Raw genomic sequence first — 19,981 nt, forward strand, 5'->3', positions numbered from 1 at the left:
GATTTTGAAAATTTGAAATTATATTGTCTATTTCAAAAATATACAGTGTTTCAATTCTTCTTCATATATTTACTATCATGCCTTTTCTCTCATTTAATCATTTTCCACTCAGAATTTTTTCCTACCTCACTTTGCACAGTTCTAAACTTCTAATCCATCCTACCCTATCTCACCGACACCACTTTAGCAAATTTGGTTCACTTTGCAATTCTTTACTAGTATTTTACTAATAAATAAATAATGTTTTCAATTTTTTGAATATTAAATAATTGCACATTTTCAAATTATCAAATATTATGAGATTTCAAATCATCAAAAATATAGTTATTAATATTTATTGTTAGTATGATATAATTTGGTGATCAATGAAGAGTGATGACATAGCTACTATCGTTTTCTCTATACTGTGATTTTTTCGACGTTAAAGCTATTTTTAACGTCAATTGTAATATAAATCTCTAGTTTTATTTTATATCACTCCTACCTTAATTAATTTTCTTTTATTATGACGAAATCAATGCAAATTGCTAAACACATCACGTTATAAACCCCTATCGTAAAGGAGAAGAGATTCAAATAAATAGAGAAAAAGGAAGAACGCAAAACAAGAATCCATCTCCATCCATTTTGTTGTTTTCACCTTTTTCCGCTTTGCTGACCTGGTACTCCCCTCATTTGCTAACCCCACTCACTCATTTTCAAAATCCCCACAAAAACAACCCAAGAATTTTTCAAAATCTCTCTCTCACAAAAATCCATTCTTTAAAGTCCCCAGCTTCCTTGTTTTATAAACAGTCACTTTTACCTTTCAACGAAAAACAGAGTCTTGGTCTTCTTTGTCACCGAAAAATTCGGCGGCCTGATTTTCTTGCGTTGCACTTCTTGGGTTTTTTTTTTTTTTTTTTTAATTTTCTTGGTGGTGCTTTGTTTCCGGTTTGCAGATTCTGAAAAAAGGGTTTGACTTTTTCAGAATTGCTATTTAGTTTCATCAAGATTTTCCACTGCCCTTTTTGGGATTTTGAGTGGTTTGATGATTTCTGGGGATTTTTGTCAGCTTGTTCCTTCTCTCATATGATTAGGGTTTTTGGTGAGTTATCATTGACCTTTTTGTACTTTTTTACCCCTTTTTTTTTGCTCTGTTTCCTGTTTATTGTGTTCTGCCTTTTACCTTATCATGTATAGTGTTTTTGAGTGTGAAAAGGGTGATTTTATGGCAGGTTGAAGCAAGTCTCTGAAAAATTGAGAGGATTGGATTCGGTTACAGAAGCAATTAAATTCAGGTAATATTGAAATGGACTCTTGCTCGTTTGATTTTGACGTTCTTGAAAATGTTTTATCATCTAGACTTTCATAAGACTTAACCCCTCTTCGATGGCAAAAGCTAGTTTTATAAATTAAATCAACCCGGCTGTTATAATCGGAAAATCTTAACGAGTAGTATGCGAAGATTTTCATCTGAATTTTTATTTTGGTTTTTTTATGCATATGAAAATTTCTGGACGTCAATCTGTTGAATTGACCTGTTGTATAGAACTCGTCTTCGATTAAAATTTAGTGAAGTCGTAAAGGGGTCAGTTGTCTTGCACATCTGGAGTTTTGAAGTAATTCTAGTTAAGATCTGGAACAAGTAGTAATAATTTTATGTTGTTAATTTTGTAGTTTATGGATTTAATGACAATTTTTTGTTTACAAATTGTTGTGCTCTGTTATTGATGAACTCTCGTAAAACATAATGTATGTCGTCTCATGTTAAACAGATTGTATGTATAGTATGATATTTCTCTCGCTCACACTGATGTGTTCATTTCCTCTTAGCTGAAATTCTCCTGATAATGTCAAGAATACCCCTTATGATATGTAGTCAATTGCATTCTCCTAATCTATCTGTACCTATAGCCTTTCTGTAAAAAGAACATATCTTTCATAGAATTGCTTGCTTCTTATACCGGTTCCATCTTGAGGATTCATGATTATATGACTCTTGATGGAATAGATTGTGGTCTAGCTTTGGATTTGATTAAGGAAAAAAGGCGTCCATTAAGAAACCGTAGAGCCTTTTGGACCCATGGTTTCTGTATTGCAGTCTCTATATTATCGACTTGGACCCATGGTTTCTGTCTACAAAACAGGTGACTTAGAACTTGGTGCTTATTGCACTACTACTTTCAGATGATATTTTTGGTATCTAGCTCTTTTTTTACATCTTGTAGTGAATCTCTTACATCTCTCTTATGTAATATATTCATCTTTTTAGCTGGTTCAAATAGGATTGAAACCCTATTATGATCCTTCCTCATGTAGGTCTATTTCTTGATTCGCAATAGGACTAACTCATGTTAAGAATCTGGCATTAAGCACTGATGTATTTTGCTGGAAGCAACCTTCTCTTGACATACTCTTTTACTTGGAAAAAATATATTCTATTTCTGCATTATTGTGTTCCATTGTCATTTTGATTCTCATTATTTTCTTTCTTTTGCCCTTCAGACTTAAAAATAAAATTGAGGCATTATGGTGGCGAAAGATTATCAGAAGAGCAAAGGATCAAATAAAGCTGAGGTCGGAGAAATAGACACCAGTGCACCATTTCAATCCGTCAAAGATGCTGTCAACTTATTCGGTGAAGGTGCTTTTTCAGGCGAAAGGCCTGCCATCAGGAAGCCAAAGGCACAATCTGCAGAAGTATGTTTATCCTAATTTCTGATCTCTTCTTTGTTACTCTCAATCGTTACTTTGTGTTGGTGTTTCTTCTTTGTGTGCTTGGTTTTGCTATTACTAGTTTAGTTCAAGATGAATATGATTTTAATTGTTATTAAATGGTTTCTTGTTTTGGCATTCTTAGCAGTATCTGGAGATATAATAGTCTTCGTTCTTGTTCATATGTGCCAAAGGACTTCAGAAATTTCTTTGTTATATATGCAATGTGAGATCATATTGTCACAGGGACCGTTTCAATACGTCACAAATAATTACGAAAGGCAACTTCCTTGAAGTCATGATAATATATTTGGTTGGGAGGCTAGGTTATTTAATTAGCAGAAGTATTGACGTGTGCACTCGCCATTTTATGTGGCATACTACTGATGCTGCCTCTTCCTTTGCTGGTGTTTCTTCTTGCAGCGAGTTTTTGTAAAAGAGACGCAGCTCCACCTGGCCCAAAAGGAGTTAAATAAGTTGAAGGAACAGTTGAAAAATGCCGAGGCTACTAAAGTTGATGCTCTTTCAGAGCTTGAAAAGGCCAAACAGACTGTTGAGGATTTGAGCCAGAGGCTAAGAGTCATTAATGAATCCAAAGATTCAGCAATTAAATCTACAGAAGCGGCTAAGCGTCAGGCAAACCAACTTGCTGAAGCCAACAACAATGTTTTGGAAGGAGTAAATGGACATTCAAACGGTGATGTTGAAACTGACAAAGCGCAGTATTTGAATGCTGTTGCTGAACTTAATGCTGCTAAACAGGAATTAAGGAAAATTCGTCAGGAATATGATGCGTCTTTAGAAGAAAAGGAGAGAGCGGCAAAGCAAGCTGCTGTAGCTGATACTGCTGCCAAAGCAAACATGGAGAGAGTTGGTGAACTGTCTGCGGAAATCGCTAGTGTGCATGAGTCGATTCAGCAAGTAAAGTTGGCTCACATGCAAGCAAAGGAAGACGAAACAAAAATCTGTGCTGATAAGGAGAAACAGAAGCAATTATATAAAGATAGAATTGAAGATTCAGTGAAGAGACTGGCTGCTTTGAAAAAAGATGTAGATCCCGAAGTCGCAAGAAATCTGGAGTCCGAGTTGAATGGAACCTTGTCTGAGATTGAATCTCTACGGAAGGAGATGGAGAATACAAGGGTGTCTGATCTTGGTTCTGTCAAGGCTGTTACTGTGGAGTTGATTGGTGCGAAGGAATCGTTAAATAAAGTAGCAGAAGAGGAGAGCTCACTAAGAAGCTTAGTTGAGACTCTTAAGGTTGAGCTGGAAAACATTAAAAAGGTTCATGCTGAATTAAAGGAGCAGGAAGCAGAAACGGAATCTTTGGCAGGTAATCTACACGTCCAGCTCCGGAAAGCCAAGTCTGAGCTTGAAGAAGGACTTGCTGAAGAAGCCAAAATCAGAGGTGCATCTGATGAACTGGTTGCTTCGATTCATCAGCTAACTACAGAGAATGAGGCTGCTAAGATCGAAGCTCAAGAGATGAAACAAAAGGCTGAAGAGCTCAGCAAAGAAGCAGAAGCCGCAAGAATTGAACTGGAAGAAGCAGAAAATAAGCTAGAGATTGCGATGAAAGAAGCTGAGGAAGCAAAGGCAGCTGAGGTCAAAGCCCTTGATCAGATTAAGATGCTTTCCGAGAAAACAGATGCTGCGCGTGCCTCCACGTCCGAGCCTGGCGCCCAGATCACTTTGTCGAGAGACGAGTTTGAGTCGCTGAGCCGGAAGGTTGAGGAATCTGAAAAACTGTCGGATATGAAAGTTGCAGCTGCCATGGCTCAGGTGGAAGCCGTGCAGGCCAGTGAGCACGAGGCCCTGCAGAGATTGGAGGCGACCCGGAAAGAGATAGAAGACATGAAAGCTGCAACACAAGAGGCGCTGAAGAAGGCAGAGATGGCTGAGGCAGCGAGGAAGGCAGTTGAAGGGGAGCTCAGAAGATGGAGGGAACGGGAGCAGAAGAAGGCTGAAGAAGCAGCAGCACGAATTCTTGCAGAGACAGAGAAGTCCTTGGAATCATCTCCCAGTAACTACCAAATCCAAAAGCCGAGGGCTCAAGTGAAAGAAAAAGCAAGGGAAACGAAGAGGCTGGAGAAGGCAAAGACGTCTGTATCAAAGAAGGCACTGATGCCTAGCCTTTCATATGTTTTCCAGAAAAAGAAAAACAAGGTCGAGGGCGGGTCGCCTTCGTTCTTGCCTGGTGAGAGACCGGTTTGGTGAGTGCTACTGTGAGTTTCTTGTGCAGAATAATGTGCTATATGCCTTGTAAATTTGAGGCTAATGTTTTGAATGCTGGACAAGATTAGGTGACTGTTCTGGTAATTTGGTTTTATTTGTTAAATTGTGCTTTTTTTTGGTGTACTGAGAATGTAAATGGCTGCTGGTCATAAATATTGTATAATAACTGGGGTTTTTGTTTAGTGCATGCATCTTCGTGAGACCGCTCTCTGCAAGACAACAAGCCAATATGAATAAAATCAAACCAACAATCGAAATTTAATCAAGTATTGCCAATTTTTTTTTAATTCTTTTCATTATAAATAGAGGTTAAAATAGGGCTTTTCATATTGTGGGAGAATGTGAGAACTATGTTCTTCTTCCGTCTCACTTTACCAGTTCCATTAACTTTTCTGCCTTTTTTTTTTATAAAAATAATAAAAAATAATTAAAGAGGAGAAATAGTAAATTAAGAGAAGAATTTTATCTACATTATTGTCTCTCTTACTTTACCATTTCTCCACTTTAACTATTTTTTATCATTTTTACAAAAAGAGGGCAGAAAAGTCAATTGGACTGCTAAAGCGGGACGGAGGGAGTATCTCTTTTGGTGGATGAATATTCATAAATCAAATTTTAGCAATTTCTCACCAATTTATCGTTAAATTTTATTATTATAAATAAATGTCCAAGTGCAACGTTTTAATTTTATATCAACTTTTTTATTGAACTTTGTATTTTCACAAATTTAAAATTTGAATAATAAATTACATTCGTTTAAAAAAAATTCTCAATTCTCCCTTTATATAAAAGACCCCAATTTTCATCTCCTTCTCACAGCACACTCGAACTACGGCTCTACAACGCGCCGCCTCCTTCAACCCCAATTTACATACCTTTTCTCATTAGGTTTGATTGTAATTCGATTTCTGGAAGTTCCTATTTCGCGAATATTTAGACCAATTTGCGTTTTTGCCGGCTCACAATTGTGAGTTGTGAGCCTTTTCTTATCAAGTTCGAGCTTGGTGTCAACGACCTCAAACTCGAATACCATTTAATTGAATATCACTGTTCCATACAAAGCAGTAGCAGAAAACACAGAAAGAGTTTTGAAAGCCATGCCGTCAATGGCCTCCAACAACGCTGATCACACTGCCACAATCAATCATCCCAATGGCTCTAAACCGGACTTTATGGCCAGGTTCTCTTACATTCTGCACCATACGAATAGTTTCCACAATTTTGTTTGCTTACAAGTTAATTATTTCAGGAGGCAACAAATCGAGAAGCACAGGAAAGCTCTGCCGATTGCTGCGGGTAAGTGTTTATTTTGTAGTTATGGCGACTCGTTTGTTGTAGAGTGCCTTGGCGCAAATTTCTCATTAGCTTATGTTTGATATTTCGTTGGTTTCACAATTCTGTTCTTTTCCTATAATAAAGGAATTTGCTTCTAATTTTTGGTATTGCGCAGTCGAAAAGAGGCTAGTGGAGGAGGTTCGGAATAACGATGTTCTAATTATTGTTGGGGAAACTGGCAGTGGGAAGACAACACGTAAGTTTCTATTTTTTCAGTTGTGAAGCATAATTGTAGATTGCACATTTGCTTGATCTTGCATCCAAAATTACTCTTTTTGTGTAAGTAATAAGGAGTATTAGGGTTGCTAGTGTGTGTCGATGCTAGATAGACCTAGTAAACCTCCAAGTTCTTGTGGCCTGTGGAGCTATCCGTTGAATTTTACTAAAGGAACAAGAGAGTTGATATTTGTTTCCGACTAAGAAACTTTTGACAAATAATTTACTCCATTAGTACCAATGCCCAAAATTTGGTGAAATGAGTATGTCATTAGCTGGCCTTGTAGTCTCTCCTTTATGGATTTATGTTTGATTTAGCATGGAACGATTTGTATTGGCTACTACCATTTGTGGATTTGCAATTTTGCATGCATCATTCCTTTAGTTTGTCCAAAATGCTAGATGTTGCTGATTGTTTGTGTGAAACATATGGTCTTTATTTAGCTTTCAACTAAAAGACTCTGTGCTGGTTTTCTTTTGCTTGTGTTAACTATGACCTTTCCAGTAAAAGATTGTTTCGTCACTTCATGTATGGTGTTGACTGTTGAGCAACCTAAAGAGATGATCCTTTTCAATATAGTACATTTTTTTCCTGCAGTGACATTATGCCCTTCTTGTGCTTAGAATCATGATCTATAGGACTTCCTGTATCTTGACTTGTTTCAGTTTACTCTATCATGCTCTCATCTGCACAACTTTACTTATCAACCTTAATTTTGGCAGAGTTACCGCAGTATCTATTTAATGGAGGGTTTTGCCGCAATGGTGGAGTAATTGGGGTAACTCAACCCAGACGCGTTGCTGCTGTTACAGTTGCTAAAAGGGTTGCTGAGGAATGTGGAGTAACATTAGGACAAAAGGTTGGATATGCCATTAGATTTGATGATACCACTTCTGCTTCAACAAGGATAAAATACATGACAGATGGCTTGTTACTCAGGTAAAAGAAACATCCATGTTTCCTGTTTGCCACACATTACACATTTTTCCATACAAAATCACAGATTTGTTTTTTCGTACATGTGAAATCACGTGCCTCTGCTCTCCACAATGACATTTGATTCATGCTTGGAGCTACAAATTACTGGATGTACATCCCTCAGCAAACTAACTGGTTTTGTTTTAATGACATCTACAGGGAAGCATTACTGGATCCATATCTCTCTAAATATTCAGTTATTGTTGTGGATGAGGCTCATGAGAGAACAGTTCACACTGATGTATTACTTGGTCTATTGAAGACCGTTCAAAAAACAAGGTCACAGGGTGTTAGTAAGACCGTTCATAATCAACCTATAGAAGCTGAGAATGGCATAAAGTTGGAAAAAGAGAACGTGGTTGAATCCACCAGCATTCTGAAGCCTAATCAAGGCAAAAATTTATCCCCATTGAAGTTAATTATTATGTCTGCCAGTCTGGATGCAAAAATCTTTTCCGATTATTTTGGTGGTGCTAGGGCTGTGCATGTCCAAGGCCGACAATATCCTGTTGATGTACTGTACACTCATCAACCAGAGACTGATTACGTAGATGCAACATTGATTACTATTTTTCAGGTCAATGCAGCATTTCTTCATATTTAAAAAAAAATTAGATTTCTTCTTTTTTATTGATTGCATGAATCACTTATAACCTTTTTGGCTGGCACCTTTCTAATCCCATGTCTAAGACAAGCTTGTAAATTCTAAAGTTGCTGGTACATTGTTATTCAGCAGTTCCTTTAATCTGGAACCATGAAGTTTTGGAAAGGAAGGCCCGCACAGAAGCCTGAATATTAAAGCTTAACCATCTTTCTTACATCCATGGAGTATTATAATTAGTTTTGTGTGTTTTTTTTTAAAAAAACAGTGCAAGTTGTGAAATATTGAAATTCATATAAAAAATTGCATTGCAGTGCATCTGCCTGCTAAACATAATCCTGCTGCTACTTCCTTTTCTCATATTTGAGGATATATACTTCCTTTCTTTCCAGTAAGAACATATTTTGTTTGTATTTTATCCTAGCTTTTAAGGTCCTATCTCATGCTATGCTGTCTGAATCAACTTTGAATGAATAAATAATGAACTTTGAGAGGCTCCACTTATTTTGGTGTGGTCTTACTGGTTGGTCCTAGCTGATGTGTCTGTAGACTGTAACTCACTTCACTTTGACCTTCCAGATACATCTAGAGGAAGGACCAGGTGATATACTTGTGTTCTTGACTGGACAAGAGGAGATTGAATCTATTGAAAGGCTCATCCAGGAGCGCCTTCCAAAGTTGCCTGAGAGCAAATGCAAGCTTCTGGTTATTCCGATATTTGCATCTCTTCCGTCAGAGAAACAAATGAAAGTTTTCATGCCTCCACCTAATGGTTACCGCAAGGTTGTTCCTATTTCCTTCTCTAAATGAGTTTCATTGACTGGACAGCAGATGCATCAGCCTATGTGGATATTGTAATCTAAATTTAAGTGATATATTCTCCTTGGATAATCCTTTAGAACCGATAACCAATTTAGTGAAAATAAAATAGCTCAGATGTTCTTTTTTTTTCTGAAGTGCTTCAGTTCTTCCCTAATAGCTGCCTGCTAGTTTGTCATGAATAGCATTTCAACTCTGCAATAATTCATTCTCCAACACAGGGAGCTAGTGAGGTCGAAATATCTGACTGTAAATTGTTTGTTTCTGTGTGATTTTCAGGTAATATTAGCTACTAATATTGCTGAGACATCAGTAACGATACCTGGCATCAGGTATGTCATTGACCCCGGAATGGTCAAAGTACGCACATATGATGCTTCTACTGGGATTGAGCCATTGATCATTGTTAAAACCTCAAAAGCTCAAGCACTTCAGCGGAGGTAATGTGATTGAATTGCTCTCAACTCTATCTCCACTGGAACAAATTTAACTCAATAAAATTCACATTAGTCATGTTTCTCTTCTTCTTTTCTTGAGCTGTCATGATGGGTTATAATGTTTCCTTTTTCTCATTTCCACTGCTGACTTTTCTATACAGTGTATCTTTGAGTCAAATTTTGAAGGGTGGGCCAGTTATATATTAAGATATGGTCTTATGTTGATTAAAAATCTCTGATGATTTCGTAACCTGCATGCTCGTCTAAAATAGATCCTTGGAATTGTATGCGGGAGCTCAACTATACTGGCTAATACACGGTCAATCCTTTCTAAACCTGAGCCTGTTGGCTACACGAACACTGTAATACGTTACTTTACTTTGAAGTGTCCAAGGTGTTCATTTTTTTTTTGTTGAGTTTAAGAAAAGTAGCAAACATTGGGAAAAGGGCATTGTCGGTTTGTCTTCCCATTTTCTAGATAAAGGCACTGGGGCAGTTCTTGTTTAAGATATCTACACTAAGTGAGAAAATATTACATTTTGACTGCAGTGGTCGTGCTGGCCGAGAAGGACCTGGAAAATGCTACCGCCTTTATCCGGAGAATGAATTTTACAAACTGAAAGCTTCTACAACACCTGAAATTAAAAGATGCAACCTTGCAAATGTAATTTTGCAGCTTAAAGCTCTAGGTGTTGATGATATTCTTGGTTTCGACTTCATTGAAGAACCAGACAGGTGATTACAGCAAGCCCCCAACAACCCCCTCTCTTATGAAGCTTTGAAACTGTCGATGCGGGGTGTGCTATTATGTCTTTCTTATTGTTTCCCTCAAGCAGCTTTATCAATTTACGTTCTACTGTGTTTACTGATGCAGGATGGCCATCGTCAAGTCAATGGAGCTGTTAATCTTGTTAGGTGCTCTTGCGGAAGGAAGTAAATTGTCTGATCCAGTTGGTCATCAAATGGCCAGGCTTCCACTGGATCCTATTTATTCTAAGGCTCTTGTTGTTGCCAATCAATTTAACTGCTTGGAAGAAATGTTAATAATTGTTGCATTGCTCTCAGTCGAATCCATATATTATGCTCCCCGTGAAAAGTTGGAAGAGGTATAGCTCCTGCGTCATTTCTGTTCTTATAGGTGTTCTTTCAAGATGACAATGTAGTCACCTGATGGAAAAGTAGCAAGAACAGATAACCAAACCTTGTTTTCTGATGCAGTCACGAACTGCCTTGAGAAGCTTTTCAAGTTTAGAGGGCGATCATTTGACGTTACTAAAGATATATCGTGCTTCTGATGAGTTTTTGGAGAAGAGCAAGCTGGTAGGCAGTCCTGACAAGGCTGAAAAGAAACTCAGAAAATGGTGCAAGCAGAACTTCATCAACAGCCGCTCTTTAAAACACGCCCGTGATATTCATATGTCAGTTAAGCTAACTTGATCTTTTACTAACCTAGTTTTGATTTTCTCTAGATGCATTTCTACAGAAAATGGACCTAATTTAAAATTTCTCTAGATGCATATCTCAGACTTGATTTTCTGTTATATTTGTAGTCAAATACGAAGGAATGTGGAGCAAATGGGTTTTTCTGTCACTTCATGTGGGGATGACACTCTTCAAATGCGCAGATGCCTAGCTGCTTCGTTTTTCCTAAATGCAGCTTTGAAGCAGCCTGACGGTACTTACAGGTATTTGTTCGAGTTGATTGCTCTCTCTCCCTCTCTAAGTCTTTATCTCTCATGGTTCTCTAAGTGTGAGTTTGATTTCATGAAAATGGCAGGGCTTTGTCTTGTGGTCTGGCAGTGCAGATTCATCCTTCGTCTGTATTATTCCGGATGAAGCCTGAATGCATAATCTTCAATGAATTAGTCCGGACTAATCAGAACTATGTCCGGAATGTTTCTACCATAGACTACTTGTGGTTACCCGAGCTGGCTCCTCAAGTCTATGCCTTACCAGAATAGTTCTCCCAGTGAAACTCTCTGGTGCGGCAGCACCCGGTCTCTGCACACTACTGGCACGTTGAAATGAAGGGAATTCTTAGAAGCACAACATCACACAGCATAAATGGGAGGCGAAGGCCGCCCCTTTACTCAGTAACTCAACGCAAACACAATAGTTGCAGCTAAAGTTGAATCATGTCAACCATCACCAGTAAGCATATATATGTCTTGGTGTTCTCTAGCTGGTTACCGGCGGCTGAATTCACCCTGCCCAGATGCAAAAAACCTCGACTATTTGTTGTAAGAACATGTTTTTGATATGACATTGGGTAAATATCTTTGTACGTTTAACCACAACTAGGGCCATTGTTTGTTCTCTTATAATAATTGAAATTCGAAGGTTGCTCTTTCTGTTTATGTTGTATCAATGTGTTAGCTTATTTTGATTCGATAAAGCTAAACATGACTGTAATCGGAAATTGGATGCTTGATCACTACATAATCAATTGATTCACACAAATATAACTAATCATAGCTCCCATATTTGGGTTGTTTGACTGAATTAATGTGTACAATAAAATCAAACATTGATAAAATGAGCATCAAATCGATTGAAAACGAAATCCCAAATCTATAACTAACACCCCATGATAGAAAAATTTAGTTCACATTTTGATTCCTTTAATGTATTTTGGTGTCGATAACCCTCGAGTCAAATACATGGCATACATATCCTTCAAAGAAGAACAGTATTTTCAAGGATATTCAGTAGCTGGGGCAAACACTTAAATCTAATGCCAAATACTATTTTAGAAGATTTGACCATGTGCTCATCAAATGTCACAGCTCTTATACAATGATAATGAAATGATGAAAACCTGAATTAAATACAGAAATCACAAATGATGAAAAACAAAAAGATTGTGTTTGTTTGTCAGAGCTGCCTTGGACGATCATCTACTGCACAACAAGCTGGAAACCCAACCTGAGGAGCTGTTAAATCACGCTATAGCAAGGCAGCCATGGTTCATCGGCCAGATGTGGTTACCTGTCTCCTTGATCTACGAGCGATCATGAATGCTTCACGAAGCCACCAGTTTATGTACCTGTCATTTGTTCAGTAGGAATACGTTTTTATATATCATAAAGAAAATATACCCAAAAATTTCAAGAATCAAGCATTTAAACTAAAAATGATGGGGTGCGCCAGGCCAATGCAATAGTGCAACACAAAGGCGACGCATGAAAACCCAAGTAGCAAGCTACTTTGATGGGTCTTCCCCCTCAAAAAATAAATTTAATATCGTGTGAACCGATGGTCCACATATCAGATATTAAACTGATAAGAACAGATACTACACTTGATCTTAGCCAAAAGGCCGAGAAAGGTATGAGTGTTCCATAGACTGACCCATGAGTTTATACCACATGGTCTGCTCAACCTTTCTTTATACATTCGATGTGGGAATAAAATTTCAATAAAGATACCACAAAATCAGATTAGAGCACTCACAATGCTCTCCCTAAAAACTCCCTTATTTCTCCCTAACTCCTGCCACATCAGCGCCACATCAGCACCAAAATTTATCCCCAATTTTTAGCCAACTTTTAGCCAACTGCTCCAATGGTTTCTCCCTTATTTCTCCCTTATTTCTCCCTAACTCAACATTTCATTTTTACATCATCATTTTTAATATTGTTTAATTTTCCCTACAAATGTGTTTAATAAATAGATTTATAATGAACAATTCATCGTTGTATTAATCATTGGAAAATATAATACAACGAGAAAAAAAAAACTACAAATAAAAACCATAAAAAACAAAGATTTAAAAAAAACTACAAATAAAAATCATAAAAAATAAAGATTTAAAAAAAACTACAAATAAAAACCATAAAAACAAAGATTTAAAAAACAAAGATTTAAAAAAAAAAAAACATTATCGCCGAATCGCGCCCACAGCGGCGATAATCGGCGATTTTTCGCCGGATTTAACGCCGACCCATTGGGAGTGCTCTTAGCCCATCTTAAATACATATATTCATCTACAAGAAGAACAACAAGCACAAGGTTGTTTCATATCCTGCATCGGTGCAGCACAAACATTTTCAAGGAACATATATTAACTCCAACAACCCCCAAACTTCTTTTCCACACAAACTCACAACTATTAGCAAGCAAATGTCATACCTCACATAACTATCATACTTATTAGCTGCTGCATCAATAAATCAAAAACAAAAAAGATTTGAGTCTGTCAGACAGCTGACCAATCATCCTAACTGGACCAGAGTCAAGCCAAGAACGATCATCTACTGCACCACGAGCCAGAAACCTGACCTGGGACGCTGTTAATCACGCTCTAGCCGGGCAGCCACGGTTCATCCACCGTGATGTGGAAATCAAGGATACAGAGGTACGAGCCTATAGAACAGATCCTGTTCAAGTAAGGTCGTGACAGCTTCACCAAGCCATCACTTTATATACTTGTTGTTTAATCTTTAAGAATTCGATGTGGGATTAGAAATATTATTGAAGTGGAAAGCTACCTACAACCACATAACACATTTCATATATCTCTCTCTACCCGGGCCCAACAAGACTTGTCCGAAATTGAGTGAATTCTAATTTTTGTTTCAAAATTTTATTGTGTATATTAGTCTCAAACTGAAATACCACTTAATTACTTATGTGTTAGAAATTTAATATCTCTAGTTTTCAAGCCCAAATGGCTAAATGGGTTAGCCCAAATTCCAAAATTTAAAGTTAATGGTAATTACAGTGTATTAGAAATTTAGAAATAGTGAGAAATTTATAAATTTGACTAAATGTTGTGTTACTTTTAATAGTAACTAGGGTGAACATTATCTTGAATTATAGTACATAATAAGACAATCAAAATTAATCTTTACGTAAGTGTTAAAAACAAAAGAAAATAAATTAGTTACTACAAGTCTTTGGTTGATTTCTCTTTTGATAACTTCCCATGGGTTATTAGATTAATCCTTTTTTTGAAATTTTTACATTCTCTATTGCCATATGGGCAAAGATTCATCCGGAAAAAAGATATGTTAATTATAGAGATGTAAATTGACATACTTATAATATCATATGTTTGCAGATACAAATATTTCCATATTAAATGGCCACAATTTGCAGATACAGATACTCATGTATGGCTATAGCTTATACGTGAAGGGAAAGAGTAAATCAAGAAAAGTAATATGAATGAAATCTATGTATGAGTTTGATGTTAGAAAAGATTAATCAAACAAGCTTCAAGAGCTGCACCTTGAATAGGGCTCCTTGGCATGAGACAGAAGGCTTCGACGAGGACCAAACTGCATCAAAATAGCAAGGAAAGGTTAAACGATGACCTGCATTAACATCGAAGAAACACACACATCTTGATGAATCATAGTAGTTATTTTTTGGAAAAAAAAGACCTCTTCAGGAATCGGTTGTAGAGCTTCGCTAGTATATCCGACTGAAGAAGGTATTAAAGCTCGTCGTTTTCCTGAGATATATATGCCAATACAATTGAGGCATAAAAACCAATTTATAATCTGAATATCAACCAACCTCCAACTTCTATTTCACTCAAAACCACCTCCTTCAAAAGGAAAAACCAAAATAGTTTTGTGCTAAAATGTGTATCACCAAAATTACAATTTACAGGTATTAGGAGACATTTTGTACATCAAGTAGTAGTTGTTAGACAATCTACTTTTATGAATGCATTAAGGTTATTCAATAGATATGTCAAAGCACTTATTCTTTGCTAAAACACAAGTGTTAGTTGTATTATTACCCCACTAGAAAGCTTGTATTATTACCCCACTAGAAAGCTTCAGTGTCCAAGATACTTCAAAACTGGGACCTTAAACTTGACATAGAATATTGAAACTAAAATTGGTGGGGTGCGCCTGGCCAATGCAATAGTGCAACACAAAGGCGACGCATGAAAACCCAAGTAGCAAGCTACTTTGATGGGTCTTCCCCCTCAAAAAATAAATTTAATATCGCGTGAACCAATGGTCCACATATCAGATATTAAACTGATAAGAACAGATACTACACTTGATCTTAGCCAAAAGGCCGAGAAAGGTATGAGTTTTCCATAGACTGGCCCATGAATTTATTGTACATGGTCTGCTATTCCTTCCTTGTACATTTTCGATGTGGGATATAATTTCAATTACGATTCTTCAAAATCAGATTTGCCGAGTCATAAATGGATAGTCTCATGATAATTAGTCATAGCCTCCCCCCTCTAACTAAAATAATCCCACAACTTAATCCTAGATGGATAGTCTCATGATTATTAGTCATGACAATCGAACGCTTAAGTGAATTAAGTATCTCATATTATTTTCATGAACATAATTATCAATAGATGAAAAGACCTTATCTACTTTCAATATACATAACTCTCATGCTTATCAAATGCCACAACTCTTTTATAAATAAACATAGATAAAACAATGATTGGGATTTAATATCATATACACTACATATGTTTTCAGATATAAATATTAAAGTGCCACAATTTGCAGATACACAAACTCACATATGCCTACATGACAGGAAATAAGAGATGGGAAAGAGTAAATCCAGAAAAGGGAATATGAATGAAGAGAGCATCCAATGCATGTATGAGTTTGATCTGAGAAAGATTAATCAAAGAAGATTCAAGAGCTGCACCTCGAAAATTAAAGGCTCCTTCGCATGAGACACAAGGCTTCGACTAGGACCAAACTGCGACAAAATAACAAGGAAATATTACATGATGATCCTGCTACATTTACATCAAGGAAACACACACACACACATTGATGAATCATAGATTTTTTTACAAAAGGACCTCTTCAGGAATCGGTTGTAAAGCTTTGCTAGTATATCCCACTGAAGGAGGAATTAAAGCTCGTCGCTTTCCAGTATATCCCACCAAGGCATTTCTAATCTGAATCAAGCAACCTCCAACTTCCATTCCACTCAAAATAAAAATAACAGGAGCAAATCAAAATAAAAGGAAGCTAACAGTGTGAAAAAAATGCAACATCTCCTATAATAGTGTTTCCTTCTCATCACAAAACTATGTAACAATGAATCTAACAGATAAGTGAAAGTCGTGACTACATCGCCAACTTTTCAGGTTGATTGGGTACTGTTCTTCAAGAATCAAGCGTATAACCAGCTTCTCTTCATTACATTTAGCTTATGACTCCAAAAGCAGCAATAAAAAACATAACTAAGAAAAAAAATGCATCTTAATTTCCCAAGTGAAAGTATCTGATATATTTGGATGGCCAGAATTATGAATAGAATCTCAGAACTAAAACTTGATATGGTTGTATTAACAACTTCAAATCATCATCTCTAGCCTACACTCATCAGATGCCGACTGAAGGAGGTATTAAAGCTCGTTGTTTTCCTCAAGTATATATGCCAATACAAGTTGAGGCATTCATTTTTTGTCTGTAAACCAAACACCAGTTTCAATCTGAATATCAACCTTTTATCATATGCGATTTCCACAAGTAAATAGAAATAACAGCAGTGTAAATAAAATACTACAACATTTCCTGTATAGATTGATTTCTTCTCCTCCACAAAAGTATCGAGTATACAAACCTGCTCATCACCCTGACGGAGTATATATGACTGGAGAACTTTCTCCACTGAACCGATTGACGGTGCCACAATGTGGAAAATAGATAAAAAGATATCACCATTAACTAACAAACAATGACAACAGATAAGTGAAAACAAAAGGATTCTGTAATTTAGCCTTATAAATACATCTGATGATACTGGACAAAATATCCATCTCACCTCACAGATAGATGCTGACCTTATTAACTTCTAATTCGATGTGGGACCGATTTGTGCTAAAAATTATATCACCAAAATTACAAGAGATCAATCGTGGATACAGAACTAATATACATAAGTTAAATAAAAACAAGAGGTTTAAAGGTCTGTCAGACAGCTGCCTGGCCATCCTGACTGTACCAGAGTCGAGCCAAGAACGATCAAGATACCTGACCCCGCGCTGTTAATCACGCTCTAGCCAGGCAGCCAAGACATGGTTTCCTGTCTCCTTATAAATATTTCCTGTCTCCTAATTAGAAATCAAGGATACAGAGGTACTAGCCTATAGAACAGATCCTGTTCAGGTAAATTTAAGATACAGGGTCATAGACAAGGACTTCAAGATACAGAGATACAAGTCTATAGAAATTAAGGTCGTAGAAGCTTTATGAAACCATCAATAAGTTTCTGTAATCTATTCTTTAAGAATTCAGAGTGGGGCACTAATGATCACAGTCTAGTGCAAAATATTTTGGAAGGATTTAGGTTGTATTAAGAATGGTTAGACCCGGGAATCATAAACGGAAGTAGGGGGTCTGAATATGAAACATTAGTCTGTCAAAATTTGATACACGAGCCCAATAAATTCCTGATGCCATAAAATTTGCTACAATATGCCCCAATAAATTCCTTAAAACAAATATTGAAACTAAAATTGGTGGGGTGTGCCTGGCCAATGCAATAGTGCAACGCAAAGGCGACACATGAAAACCCAAGTAGCAAGCTACTTTGATGGGTCTTCCCCCTCAAAAAATAAATTTAATATCGTGTGAGTCAATGACTCACATATCAGATATTAAACTGATAAGAACAGATACTACACTTGATCTTAGCCAAAAGGCCGAGAAAGGTATGAGTTTTCCATACACTGGCCCATGAATTTATATTACATGGTCTGCTCTTCCTTCCTCTATAGCACATTCAATGTGGGAATACAATTTCAAGAAGGATAGGTGATATATGTACCTTCACTTGGAAACTTCAGTGTCATGAATACTTCAAAATTGTAGCAGCCATAGTGTGTAAGAACCAACTAAAATACATACATGCATCTACAAGAGAAAACAAGCACAAGAAGCGTATATATACCTTAGAACATCTGGTTCTTTCATTTCCTGCATTGGTGCATCACAAATTAATTCCAACAACCCCCAAAATTGCTCTTCTTGGTACCTTAACTGCTACAATGGATGGATATCCAGCCTCCATGTCCATCTTCTTTTGCACAGAAACCAGCTTGTCTGCCCTCACACTGTATTCTTCAATATTTGGTATCTTAGTTACATTCAGAACATGACTCAAAAAGCATAGGGCCAAAAAGATATAGAGGTTATCACACTATTTAACCACGCTTTAGCCAGGCAGCCACGGTTCATCCACCAAACGTGGTTTTGTGGATTCCTGTCTACTTAGAAATCAAGGTGGATACAAAGGTATGAGTTATGAGCCTACAGAACATATCATGTTAAGTAAGGTCGTGGCTCTCCCGTCACTTTAAGTACTTGTAATTTATTCCTAGAGAATTTGATATGGGATGGGATACTAATGCTGACAAACTTTCAACAATGACTTGGCAATATATATCAACCAAATTTATACTATCAATCGTGGATTATCAAACTAATGTGCACAGGATTAAGAAACTTGTGAAAAGCTATAAAGGGAGGTTGCAGGGACAGTACTTGGCTATTACAATTTTTTCTACATCAAGTAGTACTACTTGTTTAACAATCCAATTTTCTGAATGATACATTAAAAAACACTATTATGTGAGTTAAGTTTATCTACATGTTCAGCTCTATTCTCTAATATGCCAAATTGATTGGGAGAATTAACCTTGTATTATCAACCCACTAGGAAGCCTCAATGTCCTGAATACTTCAAAACCGGAGAAGCCATAATAATGTGTAAGAACCAACTCAACATCCACCAGACGTGGTTTCCTGTCTCCTTAGAAATCAAGGATACAGAGGTACGAGCCTATAGAACAGATCCTGTTCAAGTAAGGTCGTGCTTGCTTCATGAAGCCATCAATTTATGTACCTGTCATTTATTCAATAGGAATTCGATGTGGGACACTAATAATCAAGGTTTTGTGCTAGAATTCGATTATCCAGTTAAACTTCGATGTGGGATAGCGATGCTCACATTTTTAATTGCGTTAACTAAGGGAATGTAGTTTTTAAGTGAGGATTAACCTGCTAAAGGTAAAGTCGGAGAGGAGTGGAAAGGGGAGACTAGATTGAACACGGGAGCTTACATCATTTGCTTCATTTCAGATAAAAATATTTTATTTTATCATATTATTGGGCAATTTTTTTGTTTTATTAATAAATTATTGTACTTCTGTTTTGCTTCTTGTTATGCTTTCAAACTTAAAATCATTATAGGGGACGAAATTAAGCATTTAACAAAATCATTAAACAACAAAAAACCTCACAATCTTATTTCTTTCTTTCTTTGTTTTGTTCGATTCCAATTTTTTTACACATAAGTGGTCTAAATAAATGTCAAGTAAATAATTTATGGAGTACTATGCGACATATTAATTGCTATTTGGAACAAAAAATTATAAAAATTGAGTGAACGTTTAATCTATTCAATGATAAAGATTAATACTCTTTGAAGTAAGTTGAGTAACCCATTTGATTTAAGTATTATAGTTTAGTACTAGTACTAAACTCTAATTTATGAGTATTCGTACAATTAGTGTAGTCTTGTGTCACAACTTACAAGTGCATTATTAGGCCCGCAAATTCGGGTACCCAAACCTGGAAATTTAGCTATGAACCTGAAATCTCAAAAAATATCACTCAGAGCGTCTCCAATGGCGGACGTCGCCGACGT

At 36.7% G+C, this 19,981-nt stretch overlaps 2 protein-coding genes, 1 long non-coding RNA gene, 4 other non-coding genes and 2 pseudogenes across 9 annotated transcripts; 2 read left to right on the top strand and 7 right to left on the bottom strand.

Annotated features, from left to right (window-relative positions):
• The first annotated feature begins 646 nt into the window (after positions 1-646).
• On the top strand, positions 647-5,132 carry LOC125223765 (weak chloroplast movement under blue light protein (DUF827)). 3 transcript variants are annotated; one of them, XM_048127058.2, is made up of 5 exons: positions 647-1,087; positions 1,218-1,280; positions 1,994-2,129; positions 2,488-2,682; positions 3,121-5,132. In XM_048127058.2, exons 4-5 carry the CDS (start codon positions 2,512-2,514, stop codon positions 4,912-4,914), a joined length of 1,965 nt encoding a protein of 654 aa, XP_047983015.1. In that variant the 5' UTR covers positions 647-1,087; positions 1,218-1,280; positions 1,994-2,129; positions 2,488-2,511; the 3' UTR covers positions 4,915-5,132. The 3 variants fall into 3 exon arrangements, with proteins under 3 accessions (XP_047983015.1, XP_047983013.1, XP_047983012.1); XM_048127056.2 differs by lacking the exon at positions 1,994-2,129 and having other exon boundaries at positions 647-886; positions 971-1,087; XM_048127055.2 differs by lacking the exon at positions 1,994-2,129.
• Positions 5,133-5,742: 610 nt separating this feature from the next.
• LOC125223764 (RNA helicase family protein) lies at positions 5,743-11,676 on the top strand. The gene is made up of 12 exons (XM_089056349.1): positions 5,743-6,112; positions 6,182-6,228; positions 6,383-6,463; positions 7,207-7,423; positions 7,622-8,039; positions 8,643-8,846; positions 9,162-9,322; positions 9,869-10,054; positions 10,194-10,425; positions 10,538-10,737; positions 10,870-11,004; positions 11,097-11,676. Exons 1-12 carry the CDS (start codon positions 6,030-6,032, stop codon positions 11,278-11,280), a joined length of 2,148 nt encoding a protein of 715 aa, XP_088912475.1. The 5' UTR covers positions 5,743-6,029; the 3' UTR covers positions 11,281-11,676.
• A 234-nt stretch (positions 11,677-11,910) lies between these two features.
• On the bottom strand, positions 11,911-14,545 carry LOC125219269 (uncharacterized). The gene is made up of 2 exons (XR_007176101.2): positions 13,531-14,545; positions 11,911-12,365 (listed from the first exon to the last, which is right to left on the bottom strand). It is a non-coding gene; the product is annotated as an uncharacterized LOC125219269 (long non-coding RNA).
• LOC125185827 (U2 spliceosomal RNA) lies at positions 12,456-12,651 on the bottom strand. The gene has a single exon (XR_007170316.1). It is a non-coding gene; the product is annotated as a U2 spliceosomal RNA (small nuclear RNA).
• Positions 13,512-13,716, bottom strand: LOC125185817 (small nucleolar RNA U3; annotated as a pseudogene).
• A 630-nt stretch (positions 14,546-15,175) lies between the features above and the next one.
• Positions 15,176-15,371, bottom strand: LOC125185836 (U2 spliceosomal RNA). The gene has a single exon (XR_007170325.1). It is a non-coding gene; the product is annotated as a U2 spliceosomal RNA (small nuclear RNA).
• A 1,867-nt stretch (positions 15,372-17,238) lies between these two features.
• Positions 17,239-17,449, bottom strand: LOC125185819 (small nucleolar RNA U3). The gene has a single exon (XR_007170312.1). It is a non-coding gene; the product is annotated as a small nucleolar RNA U3 (small nucleolar RNA).
• Positions 17,450-17,792: 343 nt separating this feature from the next.
• On the bottom strand, positions 17,793-17,988 carry LOC125185830 (U2 spliceosomal RNA). Its single transcript, XR_007170319.2, has one exon. It is a non-coding gene; the product is annotated as a U2 spliceosomal RNA (small nuclear RNA).
• Positions 17,989-19,036: 1,048 nt separating this feature from the next.
• On the bottom strand, positions 19,037-19,146 carry LOC125185820 (small nucleolar RNA U3; annotated as a pseudogene).
• Positions 19,147-19,981: the final 835 nt, after the last annotated feature.

The sequence above is a fragment of the Salvia hispanica genome, chromosome 1 (genome assembly GCF_029641045.1).
Source record: "Salvia hispanica isolate PSC_SH4W2 chromosome 1, Shi_PSC_v1, whole genome shotgun sequence".
NCBI lineage: Eukaryota > Viridiplantae > Streptophyta > Magnoliopsida > Lamiales > Lamiaceae > Salvia > Salvia hispanica.